This window comes from Poromitra crassiceps, assembly GCF_964638095.1.
Source record: "Poromitra crassiceps genome assembly, chromosome: 8".
Taxonomy (NCBI): Eukaryota; Metazoa; Chordata; class Actinopteri; order Beryciformes; family Melamphaidae; genus Poromitra; species Poromitra crassiceps.
In genome coordinates, this window is record NC_139629.1 from 9230764 (window position 1) to 9250540 (window position 19777).

General features: G+C 44.8%; 1 protein-coding gene across 1 annotated transcript in view; it reads right to left on the minus strand.

Moving 5' to 3' along the window:
• Positions 1–19777, minus strand: part of LOC310781156 (contactin-associated protein-like 5) — a gene marked incomplete at its 3' end in the record, with an annotated part of 81636 nt that overhangs the window by 9679 nt on the left and 52180 nt on the right. Inside the window, exons 11-18 of the mRNA XM_083641699.1 lie at positions 18481–18600; positions 16815–17015; positions 12521–12677; positions 11707–11834; positions 8430–8600; positions 7266–7484; positions 4839–5078; positions 296–520 (exon numbers count right to left, since the gene is read on the minus strand). Coding sequence (XP_083497825.1) covers positions 296–520; positions 4839–5078; positions 7266–7484; positions 8430–8600; positions 11707–11834; positions 12521–12677; positions 16815–17015; positions 18481–18600 — 1461 coding nt within the window. The remainder of the gene's footprint in view (positions 1–295; positions 521–4838; positions 5079–7265; positions 7485–8429; positions 8601–11706; positions 11835–12520; positions 12678–16814; positions 17016–18480; positions 18601–19777) is intronic.

The following is a 19777-nucleotide window of genomic DNA, read 5'->3' on the forward strand; positions in this document are numbered from 1 at the left end:
CTAATTCAGTGATATCACTTACTTCTGGCTTGCTCGTCTAAGTTATTAGTTTACATGGACTGCTGCGATATGCTGCCATATAGTGACTTATATAATACAACTTAAGCTCTTAACTCAATACCCGCCAGCGTAAAAAAAAGTTGCCAGCCACTGCCAATGTCTTTGATCATTTTCACTAATCTTTCAAGATGCACAGAATATTGAGTTAAACAGCGCACCAACAGAGATCAGAACAGATGTAGCTTGTGTGTTTGTTGACTATCCTCACTGCCAAATTAATGTGAAAGAAAAGTACCGTTCCTGGCCAGGAGGACGGCGATGTACTGCTGGCTGAAGGTGCTGACGGTCAGCAGCATGGCCGGGCTCTGGGAGGTGAGGAAGCTGAACGCCACGTCCTCTCTGGCTCTGCTGGAGGTCTGGGAGCTCCTGGAGGTCTGGGAGCTTCTGTTCTGCATCACCGAGAAGGGCTCCTGGAAGGTGTAGGTCACCGATGACTCTCTGTCCAAGGACACCGACACCTCTGCACGCGCGGGGACACACAGGAAGTCACCTCAACACAGTGAAACTCTCTTAGAACTGTATTGTTTTTTATTTGATGTTAAAAGCAATTTTCCACTTGGTTTTAAAATGGGGAGTTATTTTAGCACTTGACCGCCATGAGAACCAGAATATACTCACCCATGTTAAAACTAAGTGGAATATTTGTCTAGGTTGCTGCCCAGCCATTGCTTGCTATTAACTTTCTTTTCCTTTTCCTTTCATTTTTTTCAGAATAATCCTTGGCTTATAAATGAATAATACCGAAAACAGAAATAGTCTGCTTAAGAGGTGACATTTGTTGTATAATCGCACTATACTTTCAGTGTGAAAGAAGCAAACAAACCGTCAATCACATATCGCTTTGAAAATCTCATCAGCCACCATTCTAATGTGCAACTGAGTAAGTACAGTGTATGTAGCGACTACATTTTACTCCTGGAATTTCAGAAAGTTTAACTCCTGAGCCGACAGAGACATAACGCCTTTCACTCTGCGTCGGCGGCAGGCTCAGACAGACGATAGGATCAAAGGCATGAGTCGATTGAATTTCACACAGGTGACATCTCTCACAGGCCTTCCACGGCTCTACCGCAATAATACAGCTCAAGATGGGTGTGAAAGTGAAAGCTTGATCCTTCCAAACAGACTACAGAGCAGCCACAATCTGTCATCTGCTCCGCTCCTACTTTGATCACCTGCTCACACTGAATCTAAATTCCACTTTTTGAATATCGCTAATCTGAACACGCTCCTTTCAAGAGGAGGCGAGCGCGCTGCGATGCACCGACCTGAACATCATATTCTCCTCTATTATACAGAGTCGCTCACCGCGTCCCCCTACGGTGACAATGCAAAGCAATCCGGATTTTGTGAACGTTTTTCCGATGAACTGAAATTAATTGAAAATGCTTTTCGCTGAGGAACTAGTCTCGCTGGCCAGCGAGACTACTGAGGAACAAAACTGCACCCCATCGACTCATAACAAAGGAATACAGCGTTCAAATGATTCCAATTCAAATGATGCATGAATGAACCTCAGCGTGTACAGGGACAACATCTAGGAGGGATTGGAAAGTACAGAGATAATAGTCACAGCATGCTAACAGAAGACAGCTGCAAGTTGGGGGACTTCTGATCATAGGGAAATGTGAGACAACGTGACCCCGGTAGTCTCCTTTCCTAATTTGTCAGCCTAGAAAAGTTGACTGCAGCTGAACCTTGCTCCATCGACATTCACTAATTCAATGTCTTTACCCGCTTGTTCCTATTCAGGGTCACGGGGGGGCATCAGGTAGGAGGCGGGGAAACGCGCTGGACAGGTCGTAAGTTCATCACCATGCTAACACCTGACCCAGGAGTACATACAAACCTGATTGATCTGAGACGGAGCAAACAAGCGATCAGCTACGTTTCAAATGAGCAAGATTCCAAGATAACCCTAACCCACCACCGATAATATGTTTTATAAACAGCGGTTCCGCCTCGCAACTGCAACTATTTCAAGGACTGCAGGACTGCATGCTATCTCATTACTGCTTACTAGCTAGTTATGTTAAAGGACGGCTTTACCGTGGGGAATATGAATATATATTAAATCTCACGCCCCTAAGGTTTTAGAATCCGTTGAAATTTTTGAAATTGGAGCTTCACTGCCTGACCTATCAGGCATCTCTCACATATTTTAGGGAGGCCGGATGACGCGTTACGCGTCACCCGGCTTCCCTCCCCGCTTGCGGAACTTGAGCGCCTATGAACTACAAGTCTTGTGAGCCATGGTCCCGCCTCTAGAGGTCCTCCACGCCCCTTCAGAGCTCTCGTCGAAAAGCAAAAGGCAGCCATCTTGTTCAACCGCATAGCATACTGTAGCTAGGTTAGCTTTCCATAGCTCCTTGCCAAGAGACCATATCTCTGGAACGGAAGCACCAAAAGACACGGGACTGGCGGCATTGGAAAGCTCGTCAAATTTTACATCTAGTAGTAGGTGAGTTGAAGTAAGGAAATCAACGCTGAGCAATGTACACATTTTTACACATTTTTACAGAAAATAGTTACAACATCAGATGCGCGTAACTCCTACGAAAATGCCTTAAAATGCATGAATTTTTTTTTATGAAGACATCTCCCGACATATATACATCGGTTTAAATTTGGTGCAATTTGGTGCAATTTTATTTTCGATTTATTTTCGATTTTTTCTTCTTCTCTTGTTTTATTGTCGAAGCCTTCTTCTTCTTCTTTGAGTTTTATGGCGGTTGGCAAACATATATGTGCATTACCGCCACCTACTGGAGTTTGATATCAGCCAAATGCCTGAGGGGTGGGCATGTAAACGAAGGCCACGCGAGCCCAGTGCATTGTGGGAAATGTAGTATTTCGGGTCCCCGCACCCGCCCCTCCCCTCCACCACCCCCCCCCCCCCCCCCTCCACACAGAGTGGATTTCTGGTGATATCTCTGGCGGGAAACAACCAATTTCAAAAATTTCAACGGATTCGAAAACCTTAGGGGCGTGAGATTTAATATATATTCATATTCCCCACGGTAAAGCCGGCCTTTAAATCATTGAACCGACTAAGCGATAGGCAACACCAAAGCAGCCAAAAACAGATGATTTTGCCGGTAACACTTTATAATAACCATCATCAATGGTAAATTGATAGTTCATTCAACTTTAGTGAATAGTTGTTTTTTTTACTCCTCCTCTGTCCCCGTGTCCAGAGGTTGACAGTTCTACAGTATAAACATTATTTCGATGACTATTATAAAGTTACAACTGAAGTTTATAATACATCATTAATTAAATTCATTGTTTGATAACAGTAAAATTACTATTAACTAAATTTTAACCCTTTAACTCTCACCCTGTTTTGGACTGGATAGAAGCATCACCCACCTTCTTTACAGGCCGGCCCCCCAGAGGCTTTAAAACCCTTTAACTCTCACCCTGTTTTGGACTGGATAGAAGCATCACCCACCTTCTTTACAGGCCGGCCCCCCATAGGCTTTAACCCTTTAACTCTCACCCTGTTTTGGACTGGATAGAAGCATCACCCACCTTCTTTACAGGCCGGCCCCCCAGAGGCTTTAACCCTTTAACTCTCACCCTGTTTTGGACTGGATAGAAGCATCACCCACCTTCTTTACAGGCCAGCGCCCCAGAGGCTTTAACCCTTTAACTCTCACACTGTTTTGGACTGGATCACCCACCTTCTTTACAGGCCGGCCCCCCATAGGCTTTAACCCTTTAACTCTCACACTGTTTTGGACTGGATCACCCACCTTCTTTACAGGCCGGCCCCCCATAGGCTTTAACCCTTTAACTCTCACCCTGTTTTGGACTGGATAGAAGCATCACCCACCTTCTTTACAGGCCGGCCCCCCAGAGGCTTTAACCCTTTAACTCTCACACTGTTTTGGACTGGATAGAAGCATCACCCACCTTCTTTACAGGCCGGCCCCCCAGAGGCTTTAAAACCCTTTAACTCTCACCCTGTTTTGGACTGGATAGAAGCATCACCCACCTTCTTTACAGGCCGGCCCCCCAGAGGCTTTAAAACCCTTTAACTCTCACCCTGTTTTGGACTGGATCACCCACCTTCTTTACAGGCCGGCCCCCCATAGGCTTTAACCCTTTAACTCTCACCCTGTTTTGGACTGGATAGAAGCATCACCCACCTTCTTTACAGGCCGGCCCCCCGTAGGCTTTAACCCTTTAACTCTCACCCTGTTTTGGACTGGATAGAAGCATCACCCACCTTCTTTACAGGCCGGCCCCCCAGAGGCTTTAACCCTTTAACTCTCACACTGTTTTGGACTAGATAGAAGCATCACCCACCTTCTTTACAGGCCGGTCCCCCAGAGGCTTTAACCCTTTAACTCTCACCCTGTTTTGGACTGGATCACCCACCTTCTTTACAGGCCGGCCCCCCATAGGCTTTAACCCTTTAACTCTCACCCTGTTTTGGACTGGATAGAAGCATCACCCACCTTCTTTACAGGCCGGCCCCCCGTAGGCTTTAACCCTTTAACTCTCACCCTGTTTTGGACTGGATAGAAGCATCACCCACCTTCTTTACAGGCCGGCCCCCCAGAGGCTTTAACCCTTTAACTCTCACCCTGTTTTGGACTGGATCACCCACCTTCTTTACAGGCTGGCCCCCCAGAGGCTTTAACCCTTTAACTCTCACCCTGCTTTGGACTAGATAGAAGCATCACCCACCTTCTTTACAGGCCGGCCCCCCATAGGCTTTAACCCTTTAACTCTCACCCTGTTTTGGACTAGATAGAAGCATCACCCACCTTCTTTACAGGCCGGTCCCCCGTAGGCAGACTGGGAGCAGTCGCAGACGTAGCCGCTGCTCTTCTCGATGCACCTCCCTCTGTTGTGGCAGAGGCTGCTGGAGCCTTGGCAGTACCCGGGGCAGCCAGCGCTCACCCCCGGCGTCAGCTTGGCTCTCTCCTCCAGGTCCAAGGTGGCGCCGTTGATGCTCAGAGTCCTGATGCAGCCCAGGAAGCCTCTCTGTCGGGACGCCGTTCCCCCTGCGAGAAGGACGGTCGTTAGTCCACCGCTAACGCCCGTTACTGTGCTACACAGCATCTATAACTACTTCATAATCATCAGTTCCTTCAAGGCTGATGGGATCCATGACAAGCCTTTTTTTTAAGTCCAATAAGCATCTAAAGGCCCAATTATACTCTACGTTAAAGACGGAGACGGACAGAGTCTTCTGTCCGTACTGTGCGTTCATTTTGTGCGTTTTTTGTCCGTCATCTGAAAGCTTACGGATATGCGTGAAATGGATGCATTTATTTCCGTATGAAAATGGAGTATAAATGAGCCTTAATTTTTTATTTAGCCTTTATTTAACCAGGTTTGTGGGAGCACTTGAGTGTCTGAGGCCTCATTAAGACAGCCTGAAAACACACCATACGCCGACGCTAAGCTGAAACGCCGCGCGGAGGCAGTTTCATTTCAGCGTCCTTGTTAACAGGCGAGACCGATCACACCAGCCGCACGCCACGCCATGCTGAAGCTACGCTGCACGCGTGCTGCAGCGATAGTTTCAGCTTCTGTTCTATTTTTGCAAGCATGCAGCGCGCTGCACGGGAGCAGCCAGGCATGAAGTCAATGCAAGTTGTGAGCTGGGGCAGGGGAGCCCCGGGTAAAACACAGCGAGGCGCTGAGGAAAGAAGATATCGCTTCTGGTGTGAATGGCAAGGCTCCTGCTCGAAGCTTCCGTGAAGCGATGCTTCTGAGATGCCTATGGTGTGAACCAGGGCTAGTAAAGTGTTGACTAGATTATGATCAAGTGGTGGCACTTTAGCTTGCACTTTAGCTTGGCTACAAGCTAAAGTGCTACTGAATGACTAGATTATGATCAACTCAACAGTTTTCATTCAGTAGCACTTTACTAGCCTTTTACTGTAATTACTGTAATTAGACAGTAAGAAAATGTAGTACAATTCAACACCGCTGACTATGGCTACCATTATTAATGTCGCAGCAATGGCATCAGTGTGTCAAGTCCATATTATTTACAGTATAATTATGTTAATATGTTTTCATTTTATGACAGAATCCTTGAAGTGGCTCACTAAAATAATAGTAATTTGCACTCAAGTTAAAACATGACACAGCTTTACAGATCCATAGTGGTAAAAGTGGCTAAGTGCTTTCATTTTGTCATTTCATTCTTCTACCAACTGATTTCTTAACAAAGTAAGTGGCCCATTAAGTGCGGGGATATTGCCCACCCACTTCAAGAAAGACGTTTATTTAAATGATAGCTTTGTCTCTGCCACAGTGGTGGTGCATTATTATCACTGTAAGCAGACGCATTGAAAGATCAGTGGGGGTTGGAGGAAGGTTGGAGAAATGGGAAGAGGGTGGTGATGCTGCCCACCCAGAGCCATAACAGGAACCGATAAAGTGCCGCAGGGATGACGCATTTTTGTAGGCTTACCCAGAAGTCAATGGGATTTTTGTGTTCCGCAAGATAATCTTCACAAATGAGAACCACGTTTAGGATTTATGAAGTGTTTTTTTTAAATTGCATTTACACTTCAAAAGTCATAAAAGTGGTCCTCATTTTGTGAAGGTTACCTGGCTGAACACGTTTGCCATTTCATAAACTTGTGTTAAACCACAGAGACCTTATTTCAAGCATTTAACCAAAAATCCCATTGACTTTGAGAGGAAAGAGCCGGAAGAGCCAACATCCAGGTCTTCCGGACTCATTCCTGCGGCACTCTACATAATAAATGAGCAGTTCTGAGTGGCTCCCTCTGGTTTTTGATTTGATTTGATTTGATTTATTTATTTAGACGGGACAATGCAAAATTAATGAACACAATAACCATGGAACAGATAAAAACATCTGGAACATAATAAAAGTGTAAAAATCGCCTAGTTTCAGACCTGGTGCCAGGTCCACTACCGTAGTTCTGTTTCTGTAAATGAATTCATTTAAGGGCGGGGGAGCTAATCCATGAAGGCATTTGTAGAAGAAACATGCACTCTTAAAGACCTTGATATTCTCAAAGGTCAAAAAGCGGTGTTGTTCCAGAATGTTACAGTGGTGGTATGACAATGGTTTTCTAGCAAATACCTTGATGGCTCTATGGTAAAGTTGTTCAATGGGTTTTATGACAGTGGCACCTGCGAACGACCAGTTTGTGGTGGTGGTGGTGGTGGGGGGGGGGGGGGTTCGGTGAGACCAGGCCTACCCACAAACAGCTGGCTGTTGAGCCGCAGGCGGAGGTGTCCGTCCTGCGGAGTGTCCAGGAAGCGCAGGGGCAGCTGGTCCACCTGCAGGGAGGCGTCCTTCACGCTGCGCTCCGCCCTCACGTAGTGCCACTGCCTGTCGTTCAGCGGGACGGGGGCCTTCACGGCCACCACCACCGGCCCGTTGCCCACGTCGAAGGAGAACGTCACCGCCCAGGGAGCTGGGAGGGCGGAGGGGGGGGCACAGACATGACATGTCGGGGTCAGATTCAACGGGATACTCGTTTTTTTATGTTGTACTATATCATCCCCCGGCGACGCAATGTGATACAACCATGCTGCGAAAGCTTGATGACCTGAATGGATTTATGAGGGGGTTTGGCTGACAGCTCGTCAATATTTCACAAAGACTCTCAGCTACAGGAACCTGCGGTGATACATTATGGCTCCAAATATCCTGAGAAAAAGTGAGAACTTGTTCCTTTTTACTTGGCTTACAATGATTCACTGTACAATAACTGTAAAAGGGCGATACAAATTATGTATGAATTAACCATAATATGTATTATTTATTTCACCTAATTTATTCCATAACATCACATCTTTGATAAATACAGGTTATCTACTTCTGCCCTAAATACCTTGCTCGAAATGCACCCTCCAAGCATATAAAAATGCTGAGAGAAAGATACAACCTGCTGTCCCTGAATTGTTTTATATAATCTAGTTTGCTCAGACGTTACAATGTGTTGCTTCATTCAGCAGATGGTGTTTACATATAAGTAAATTGCTATTTATAGCAATAAATCCTAGTAACCTTGATTTGTCTGATTAATCATATTGCTGTTCACTGTGCGAATTAGGATTACATCATGCTGTGCACAACTGTCTGACAGCTATATTCGTGGAGAAATTGAATTGTCAACTGTATCTAGCATTTCCACCTCAAAAAAGAAGAATAAAAAAAAAACTCAGAAAAAAAACTCAGTGCAGCTTTTGCGTCGGTGTTCACATGTATGGAAGTATATGGCTGTTCTTTTCTTTTTCTTTTTGCTATTGATTGTGAGCATGTCCATGTCCTTGTGCTTTTCGGTCCTATTCCAAGTAATCTGTGCATGCTCTGTCGGGCTCTTATTACGGTCAGCAGGTCTTGAACGTCCACTCACTGCTGAGCTCCACTCTGATGAAGTTCTTGAGGCCCAGGTTCTCCAGAAAGACTCCTGAAGGAGCGCTGGTCTTGAAGTAGAAGGAGATGTCCGAGCCCAGCTCCGCCTGCAGGGTGGGGAAGTGGAGGTAGGACGACTCTTGGTAGAAAGAGGCTGAATTCCAGATGGACTCTGAAAGAAAAGAAGATATAAAAGAAGAGGAACCATGTAAGAGGAGGAGGAGCAGTGCAGGTATGATTCTTCTTGATACAAGAGGCTGCAGGTATGATTCTTCTTGATACAAGAGGCTGCATTCCAGATAGACTGACAGAAAAGAAAAGAAACAAAAGGAGGAAAAGTGGAGGTAGGATGATTCTTGATACAAGAGTCGACACAGAGGGCTTTTAAAGATGCACGGAAAACAATGAACTATGGGGAACTCAAAACTGCTGCAACTCTTAGTGCAGACATAACAGCCATAAAACAGACACAGAGGGGTGAAGTTAATATTAAGGTTATTATGTCCGTTAATTTACTAATGTCAACTTGATTCGCTACCATACTGTAGCTTGTGTGTGTGTGTGTGTGTGTGTGTGTGTGTCGCATCTGCAGCCAGAGCCCCACAGGCGAATGACCTTGAGTAGGCTATAAGCCCCACAGGCGAATGACCTTGAGTAGGCTATAAGCCCCACAGGCGAATGACCTTGAGTAGGCTATAAGCCCCACAGGCGAATGACCTTGAGTAGGCTATAAACCTCCCCAATAAGCAAAAGTATCCCGTGAAGGTACAATGGTAGATAAAATGTGACAGTATGACTGTGCCACAGTAACACTAAAGATATTTAAACACAATATTTTATTGTTGTTAATAGTTGTATGAAATGCCTTCTTTTGTTGGGCTACACTTCTCACTTCTGTATTTGTATTTTATTATTGGCTATTTCAAATTATAAATATCCATCCATGTGTTGACGAGCCAAATTGATTTGAGCTCAAAATAATCTGGCCCCCACGAGGTCTCATTTGAACAATTATTATATTATTATTATTATACTATTATGCTTTTCCATGTTTTGTGTCATACTGTTACAATGTTGAATGTTCACATTAAATGTGGCCAAAGTTGAAAAACAATGAGGTAAACAAATGTGAAAGTTATCCTCATTAGCAAATCGTCGCTGTTGGGCGAAAACCTTGTATCTCCAAAAAAGCCATTTTTCACAAGGAAGAAAAAACATTGACATTTCAACATAGTGTAATAGTAATAACAACATTGATAACCAGTAATATAACATATTTTGCTGGTCCCAAGTACCTGAAACCTTCACAGGTTATTTTTGGGTACTCACTAAATCAATTTATGGCCAAAAAAAATGGCCAAATTTGGAGATACAAGATTTCTGCAGCCCGACAGCAGCGAAATAGCAAAAATTGTGGGATTCAGACTGTCAGTCCCAGAATAAAACAGTAATAAAATATAGAACTGGAATAAAATAATGATAAAATATAGAACTGGAAATTTGCATAACAGGTCCCGTTTAACCACTCATCCATAGTCGCCTCAGTGCACTGAAATTTGCATGCACGTGCTCAGCCAATCAGGAGGAGCCTACTCAACTTCATGAGCCTGTCCCTCAGGCATCCAATTTTCTTCAGCACCTGAAATCTGAGATGGCCCCCTGCTGGTTACTGTCGTTGGTTCCCTGTGTGTACCACTGAGGGCTTTGGAGCTGATCACAGACAGCGAGGCAGGCTGAGGCAACGCCTCTATTGGGCCGGCAGCCTCTCGTCTATCTGTGCCCAGATGTGACTCGCTCTTCATGTTCAAGCTCAAGGCAGTGAACTCATCAAGCTTCACCCTCTAAGCCAGAGGTGCCCACATTCTTTCCTATGAAGGGCCAACAAATCATCTCGATGGAGGGCCGTGGGCCAAAAATAAATGTTGATGTTATGTGAAATTACATGACATTAAAATGTATTATAATTATAGACAATTTACATTCTAAATGTAAAATATTTTTTTCAAAATAATAGAAAACGTTATTAGGACTTTTATTAAAAGCTTTTGTTTGGAGTTAGATTTAGAGGTGATTGAAGAAAAAAAGCGTACACATTTTCAAAGGGAAATGCAACTCAATGTGCATAAACCTAACCTTACCCATAGAAGCCATTCTCATTCAGATATCTTGAGGTGAGAGGTCAAGGGACCCCTTTGAAAATAGCCATGCCAATTTTTGCCTCGCCAAAATTTAGCCTAATTTTGGAACATTCTTTAGCCCCCTTAACATGCTAGGTTGACATGGTTGGTCCCAATCGATTCCTTAGGTCTTCTAGTTTCATATGGTATAAGAACCATCACCACCTAGCTTTAAAAATGAGCTTGCCAGAGACTCTGAATGACAGTAATATCATCCGCAGATTTTTTTTCCTGGTCAAATCCATGGTGGGTCAAAACAAACGGGGAGCCAAAGTTGCCAACGGTGTGAAATAGAAGGATAGTTACGTATTGTAATAGCCCTATAGAGTTGAGTAGGCTCGTCCTGATTGGCTGAGCACGTCGTGCATGCAGATTTCAGTGCCCTGACACGACTAGATGAGGGGTTAAGCCAATAGAGACTCATTAGCATAGTCTGATATTCAGACTGCATCGTCAATTTATAAACTCATTTCCTCTTTGTCTGAGATTGCAGTAACTTCAGAGCATTTCTATGAGGGCTCTTTAGTCTTCCCTAACCAATCACTAGAGACCAAGGTGTCACTGTCCATGGCAACCGGCCGGCACGGCAGGGCAGCCGCAACAGTCTTGCTCTGCCTGCTGGAGCTCAATCTCTCTGGGGCTCCCTGGCTAACACACCAGTCTCATCCTGGCTAACACACTGGTCTCATGGAATAACGGACCGCTGTGTTTAAAAGATGAGATGACTTGGAAGTGAACGAGGTTGTAGGACTGACGTGGTAAGTTCTGAAAATATGTCGCTCTGATATGACGGGTCTGGGCGGGCACGGGTTTGCAAAATTGGACCCGTGCAGGACTCTGGTTGGAGGTCGGGGATAAGACGTTTGTTAAAACGAAAAGAACAATCAGCGTCCATGATTGTACAATCAATGAACAGCAGCTGAAAATCTGTGATAAGCAGGTGTCCCTCTCACAGCCATGAGGGGGGGAAAGGATGAGTTGAAAGGTAAACAGAGCAATTTGAACATGTTTGGTCTCAGAGGAACGTCACGGGGGAACCAAGCCAGCCATCTGCGGCCAATGAGCTCATGCTGTAGCTCCCAAACTGAAGTGATCACCTACTGTCTCCATAACAACGCAGAGGACCCACTCGATAGACCGCCTCGGATCCTGTCCTGTTGGTGTCTCCAATCACAATCTGGCTCACTGGCAGGTGGTCTTTATAGGAGAGGACTCCCGTGTCGTGAGCCCTGTGACGGACACAAAGAGAGCCCTCTCACTTTCAGGCTCCAGATAAACGGATCATTCCTCTGCATTAACTGGAACACAGAGTAAACACATTAAAAGCCCGGCAATCTATCACAATCCAGACAAGTGCCTCTGGAAATATGCAAATGACGCTCCCCAATGCAGAATCCCAGGGCAGGCTTCGCTGAGGTGAAGATTAACATAACAGTATACAGAGATTTAGAAAGGGTAACCTACCAAAGTGTAATCGGGTCTTTGTTCAATGTTTGGATGTTCGTTCGGTGCTGGTAAATCTGGACGAGTTTGATTATAATTTGAATATATGTACCACACAAACATATTGACATAGGTCACCAAAAATGAGAGTGAGGAAATAATATTTGTATCCAAAAACGTTCTGGATGCACATGTTGAACGTACGCACACTGTATAGATGCAGAGAGGTGATCAGATCTGGACAGCCAACAGAATGCTGTGCTTATTATTATTAATGCACTGTGAGTATGACTGTGAATCAAAGAGCCATGATGTGTGTACAGTATAACATTCTGCTGCTTCATGAGTGTTCCTTTTGGATTTGAAATGCTTCTACTTCTACCTACACTCTTATTTCCACAGTGTGGAATTGCAGGAATAGCTTATGTCGGTGTATTCACTTTGTATTTGCATGTGTGTTTGCCTTATGTACCATGCATCCATGTCGGCGTCACAGTTGCAGAAGTAGTTCATGTCCAGGCAGTTCTCCTCCAGGCTGCAGGAGCACTGCTGAACCCCGGGCAGGAAGCCTCCCCAGTAGGTCCGCCTCTCTCCTCCCTGGTCCAGCCACCAGGACAGCGGGGTACCATCTGCACCGACACACCACACACACATCAGCCAGACATTCAGAGAGGGCTGCAGCAGCCTGTGTGCCTGCCAGTGCTACAGCCCAAGTGGGTCAAGGTCATGGATTATATTTGGAGCATTGTGATTTTTTTTTTTGCTCCATTGGTTTTTATCTCCAAAGGTGCAAATGTAACCCGTGTTCTGTAGTGCCGCGCAGCTGGGAATCGAACCAGGAACCTCCGGCATGGGAGGCGGACGCTCTAGCAAAGGAGGCTAAAGCCCACGAGCGCTAGCATCTGTCGCTAGAGTGTCTCTCGAGGTCTCGGATAGTGAGGTTTACTTACTGCACAGCACTACCCTCTGGCTAACGCTACAAAAAAGACGTACAGTTGTTACTCGGTATACGTTTGGCTGCTTTACTGCCGGGTTACCACGGTGCTGCTCCCGTGGTAAAAGTCTAGGCTACCTTAACTGTAGATGCTAGATGGCGGCGGTGGCATCAATGCCATCTGGTCAATTGAACGACAACTGTATGCTAAAAGCACATCGAAAAACACATGAAAACCTCAAGCCTCTGTGTGAGCTGGATGTACATGTGACATATTAATAAACTCATTAATGATATCTCAGTGGGTTGTATCTAGGCATCTTTAGCAATATGTACCAAGTGCATATCAATGGCATCTACACTGCATAGAATCACTGGCATCTACAGCTGTGTGTTTAAAGATCACCCTCTCTCCCCTGCGGCTCACAGAAAGTCATCCTTGGCCTTACTCAGGCGCCTGCTAATTGCCTCCAGGGTCATTTGTGTAGAGCGAGCAGGGTGAGTGTAATCAGAGCCATGGGTGGCCTGTCTGTTGGCATCCCATGACATGGTGTCTGTCAGTGTCAACGAGGCCTCAGCGATGCCACTCAGGCGGGACTCATTACCTCCACTGTGCCTAAGTGCTCTGGCTTCAGTCATCTGTCAAACAACGTGACCCTGCATTGTAGGTAGAGCAAGCTAGCGGGGAACAGGACCTGCGCTCACTTAGCGACACCGCGCCGCGCATAATCAAGTGTCACGCGCTGCGACGCTTTCGTCCCACCCAGCATACATTAAAGCTGCGCCAGGCCACATTTTTATGTAAAAAAAAGCACTTCTGTATAAATCAAAGCGGGGCCGGCAACAAAGAAAAGCGACCCATCTCCGCTAATTGAGATGCTGTATAATAATCACCTCGTTGGCACAAATGAGATTCCGGGGGCAGGTACGGGTCGCGCAGGAAGTGACAAATTGAAAATTGAGAGCGAAACACAAGTTTTCTCCGGTCATTGACGTTCGATGTCTTTCACCTTTCTCGACCCTTTGGTATTTAGCGTCACAGGAATTTTGGGGTATTGAAGTTCAAACAGTTTTCAGACGTGTTATTGCAGCTACTTGGACCAGCTTTAAATGCCTCATATGAAGCCTTTCTGACACGTTAATGGCAACATCGACACGGGAAATGGTGGGTTGGGAAGAAGGGTGTTGAAAATGACATTATGACTGCATTGTAAGGCAGCAGAATAAATAATTAAATAGATGTGAATGTTAATTACTTGTTTCTTGTCATGTTAAAAGCCACTGCATTGTGTCTACCACAGCGCTGTTTTGCATCCTCAGTTAAATCAATATGGACATTAAATAATGAACAAATTAAACTTGCAATTAAAATAATTCAATTAACAATACAAATTAGGCCACACGTGAACATTTCACACTCATATGAAGATATTGGATGACTTCACATGTGTGTTTTTTAGAGCATTTTTCATGCGGCCCCTGCTCTAATAAGTGAGCAGTATTCAGACCCATTGAACGGTAATTTTTCTGGATTACAAACTAACACATTTAGTTCCAATCAGTATTTATTTATTTTCTGTAACTCATATGACATGTAACAAATATGTTGCTTGGGTTAAGTATTCAAACCCCACACATTAATATTTGGTAGATGCACCATTTACCAGTACCTGGGACAGTGTTTTTCTAATGCATTGCTTACCATCAACAAATCCTATGAAAATAACAAAATCAGCAATTGTTTTGTTTTGCCGGCAAACCTCGTCCATGTAGCCGGTCGGTGCTCAATGAAGCCATTTCCAAGCAGCCATAGAACTCCATAGCATTGTATAAACAACAACACATGATTAAAAAACACATCAGAGGGCCATGCCGTTGCTCATATTTCATCAACTTAATAAGCCGGCTGTACAGTAATCACTTCAGGCACACAGAAAATAGTCTCCGGCATAATGGAGAATTAAATATGATTTGGTAATAACTTAGGTATGATTTGGTAATAATTACAACAGCCTGACTTTTTGTGGTAATAGTTAGCAATTTAAAAAAACTGAAACTATATATTTGTGAGCTGTGTTTCAAGGTTTGACAAGGCTGACAATTAGAGCCAGTTACTTCTGGGTTGAGGGCTAAAAACGGTACGCGGGAACTTCCGGGACGTCGGAAAGTAACGGGACTAGAGCAAACGCATTGTTGATTTTCTTATTTCCATAGGATTTGTTGGCAGTAAGCATTGCATTAAAAAACACCGGCCTCATCCTTGAAGTCTTTTGGAGTATCTAGCAGCTTTATCTCCATCCATTCTCCCTCTAATTGTAACGAGATGGCCTGCAGTGCCTGGGAGACCAAGAACAACGTGGAGAAGAAGCACCTACCAGGAGATGAAAGCTGAAGGGCTGTCATGGCAACAAGTTGAGCGAAGGGCACAGGAGCGGAGTGAATGGAGGGCTTTCATCGATGGCCTATGTGTTCTTCATACTAAGGCCTAATCTAAAAAGATCCTGCAGTGCCTGCTGAAAGGTATCCCAGCAACAGCATGGTGGTGCTGCCACCACCACACAGTTAACTGAGTCAACAGTTCGTCACACATGGCGCTTTGAATTTTGGACAAAAAGGCCTGACTCAGGCTCTCAGATGTTCAGTTTTGAGAGATGACCTTTTCTACTGTAGCTTGAGTGGTGTGATGCAGCATCCACTTCCTGATTATGGATCCAACAGTGCTCATTATGAACTTATTTTGGATTTGTACCACTTATAACGGATGTCTGTAGAATTCTCTTCAGTCTTCATTTTCACAATGTTCCTTTAGATACAGACAGTGACTAATGTTCCAACAGAGTGGGTTTTTCTCTAGAAAACACAGTTCAGACAGTTCAAAGGTCATGATGTCCTCATTTATTCTTTTTTTTTTTTTACTTTTCATCTATGTAAGCTTCCAGATCACAGGGGTCGAATACTTATGCAAACAACCTATTTCACCTTTTTGCGTATTCTTAAAAAGTATTTTCATGAAACCAACGTCGCCTTAAACTAATCAGTTTGACCTTTCCGTGTTTTTAAATGAAATATCACATAGAACAGAATATCAGTGTATCATTTGTAATGCAGTAAACCGTGGCTACTTCTGCAAGGCACTGACAAGCCAAGCTGCACTGGATGTGAACTTCACAGGTACCTGGCACATGCCTGAGTCTGCAAAGCCACTAGGCCGCTTCAAACAGCTGTTTTCCCCACCCCCTGTAGATTAGCGTAATTAGTGAAATTAAATTAATGAAATTATGTCCAATCATCTATTCAAATTAGTTTTAAATTGTGTTGTTAAATAAAGGGATTTGTCCGGGTCTACGTGCGCAACAAGGCAATGAGCGAGCGATTGAGAGTGGCTGACTTTTTTTTCTTTCATCGGAGCTCCGTCTGTGCTCAAGCAACAAAGGCAACCAACTAAGCAATTTAGGCTATATGATGTGATAGCGTTCATAGAGCTATGGAATAGCATGTTTTCTGTCTCTCTTTGATCTGCTGTGATAATGAACTTGTTTGTTTGCACACGCACACGCTAGGGAATGCTGGAATTCAGGACTCCATGAATGTTTCATGATTTGGGAGCAAATGTGGGATGTCAGGGACACCACAGGCTCCCACAGCAATTCAAGATGAATACACAGAAAAGATTGAAGATCGCCTTTCAAGTTATTGCAAAAAAAATTAATAATGAGAAATAGCAGCACAGGAGGTAGTTCATCACTCACTGAGGTCAGAATCAGGTTCTGCCTCAGTGTAGTACAAATGGGGTCAGGAGGACGGAGAAAATATTCTTAATCAGTCGGCTCACCTTTGGTGTTGAAGAGTCGGGACTTCCTGCAGCTGTAAACCACTTCCTGTTGGCAGTGCTCTGAGCCTGTGATGACGACGCGCAGCTGCTCGGCCGAGGCGCTGTAGTTGAACTTCATCGTGTAAGGCTTCTGGACAGAGGACCCCTGGACTCTGACTGGAGCTGTGCTGTTGTGGGTCACCACTGTCCACACCTTCTCCTCTGCAGACACAACCACATTCAACTGTTAGAACCCTGTCCACACCTTCTCCTCTGCAGACACAACCACATTCTGTACTGTAGCCTATGTCAGCCTGTTAGAACCTACTGTCAGTGTTGTAATACTCAAGGAGTCCTGGACTCATTTTCAGGACTTGGACTCGAGCATTCATGCATTAATACATTTTGTACATGTGGATTCAAGCTCGTGTTCAGTAACTCCGGACTCAGACTTGGACTCAGGTAATGGGGGACTCGAGATATAGTGATTTGACTATAACATTGCCTACCCACCTCCTCTGCATACAGATACATGTGAAAAACACATGTTAAACCCTTAGCATCATAGGTGATACTGGATGTGCAGGACCAAAGTTTGGTAACCGTGAAATGTTGCGTGCGTGCCCCAACGAAAGGGTTAACTGTTTGTACAATTAATTGAGGTGAGGACTCCAACTCCTTCACATCCTCCACTTAGTATGTATTATGGGGATTTGATGTTTACCTAGCCTAAGAGAAAATCCCACTCCACTTTGCGATTATTCACATCCTGGGTTGTTAGGCTGAAGAGTTATTTACATCTCTAATGGATTCTTTAATTGAGGTCAACCTGAGGCGTCTCGACAGCCAAATGATTAGGGTTTGTGAAGGGAGCTGATTGAAAACACAAACTGATCCACAGCCAGACAGCAGGAGGCAGCGGCGCTCACCTCTGGCATGACGTCACTATTGAATTAACCTCTGGGAAGGACAGAGTGTGTAGTAGTGTGGCTGTGGAAGTTGTGACAGCTAAATAAGTACCCTCTCTAGTGTGTCAGCACTCAACTGAATGGGTGTGTGTTTGGGGGCGGGGTCAAGTGTTGTACACAAACATTACATTACATTGCGTCATTCAGCAGACGCTTTTTACAATAAGTATACGGGTACACAAATGTAAAACAAAATGACACTATAATTAAATGTCAATTTTAACCACGATCCAATTTTATTAACATAGAGGGATCATGCATCTCGTTTCTGATTGGCCCAAGGGGTCTGCCTGCATCATTCACAGGGGGATGACATGTTTACCGCTCCTGTGTATGCGGTATACAGTAACAGTAACCTTTTTGATGGGTGGTATAATTTCAGACGCACGCACATTGGAGTATCCACATGGCTACATGATAAGAGATGTTTACTACACGCGAATAAAGTTCCAAACTGTCAGTGAATGTTGGCAGGAAGCGTATCGAATGACCGTAATGATTCCTGACTGGACGGCAAACTGTCAGATGCCAGTTGTGGCAGGGATCAGTGCAATGTGATCTGTAAGTGACTGAACTCTTTTACTCGGCGCTTATTCGGTTGCGATCCCGCCGGAGCTCCGGGAGAGTAAAGGTGACAACGGTGCACTATGTGGTGAACTCACCTGTCATGTTGCAGTACACCTGCGTGGGCCCCAGGGGGCACTATATGGTGAACTCACCTGTCATGTTGCAGTACACCTGCGTGGGCCCCAGGGGGCCACTCCCATCCGGATCAATGGAGTAGAAGCCCGAGGAGCTGCCAGTCAGCTTGTAGGCCTCGCAGGACGGCTCATAGATGGCTGGAGAGAGCAGAGCGTGGATGGGAATCAGAAGAAACAAGAAGCGCTCCGACAGCTTTTCACCGGCTGAATCAGCAGAAGGCACTTCACTCAATCCCCGCCAGAGTTTGAAAGGAAAAATCGCCAGCCACCGCCAGGGTTTCTGATCATTTTCACAAATCTTCCAAGACACACAAGACTATTTTCTTCTATGACTATGTAAACACTGAATATCCCAAAAGAAACAAGAGAGCCTCTACTTTCATAGGGCGGGGGGAGTTTGATTCTACCTTCATCCCTTCTTTAGTTATCGACACTTGAATGTAGGCAGTGTTCACCGGAAACGTCCGTCTATCCCCAAAAAGCAGAGAAAAATGCATTTTTGTAAATGAAAAGTCACGTTCACGGGCCCTGAACCGAATCACATGTCTCTGATGGCGGATACTGGCCGGTGTTACACCAAACCATGCAACCATTATGATTTGCTTTCCCTTTTCGCCCAAACATACCTCTGGTCAGAACTTTTACCGTACCACCGGAGCAGAGGGATTCAGAGAGAGGAGGTGGGGCTCACGCTCTCATCTTGCCCGGGGGCTTCTGCTTCTCGATGTCTGGATTTGATATGATTTTAAAAATCAGGTCTGGGGCTCATGTCCGACGGCTTGAATTTACACAGTGTGAGGGCTCACAAACCGGATTACTAATCTACCTGACAGGAGAAGTGACTTGTTGTTTACGTTTACCAGCGTCTGGTGAACAAAATCCTTCAGCTTTGAGTGACTGTCAAGAGTCACCTCGGTCAAAGCTGCTGGAGCTGTTTTTTATATCCTTTTCTGACAGGAGATTGTTGCTTTTCTCTGCTTACTGGTTTTGGTGGACAATAACCATCACTTCTGTGTAACTCTGGAAGTGCAGTTAGAATTTCATAAGGTGAGTAAGAGCGCCATCTATCACATGTCGGTGAAAACACGGATTGATGTGTTATCACGTAAATGGCGGGGAAGCGTTGTCTCATAAATGACGTAAAAACACATCAATGGCGAGGAAAGAGTTAATCATCATTACTTGGTCAACTTATTCATAACTCGTGTTTGTGTCTGTTGTTGTTGTTGTTGTTTTGGTGGTAATCTAGGTTTTTGTTCCATGTCCATTGAACACCAGTTTTGGTTCTGATGCAGGCCGTAGCATAATACATATT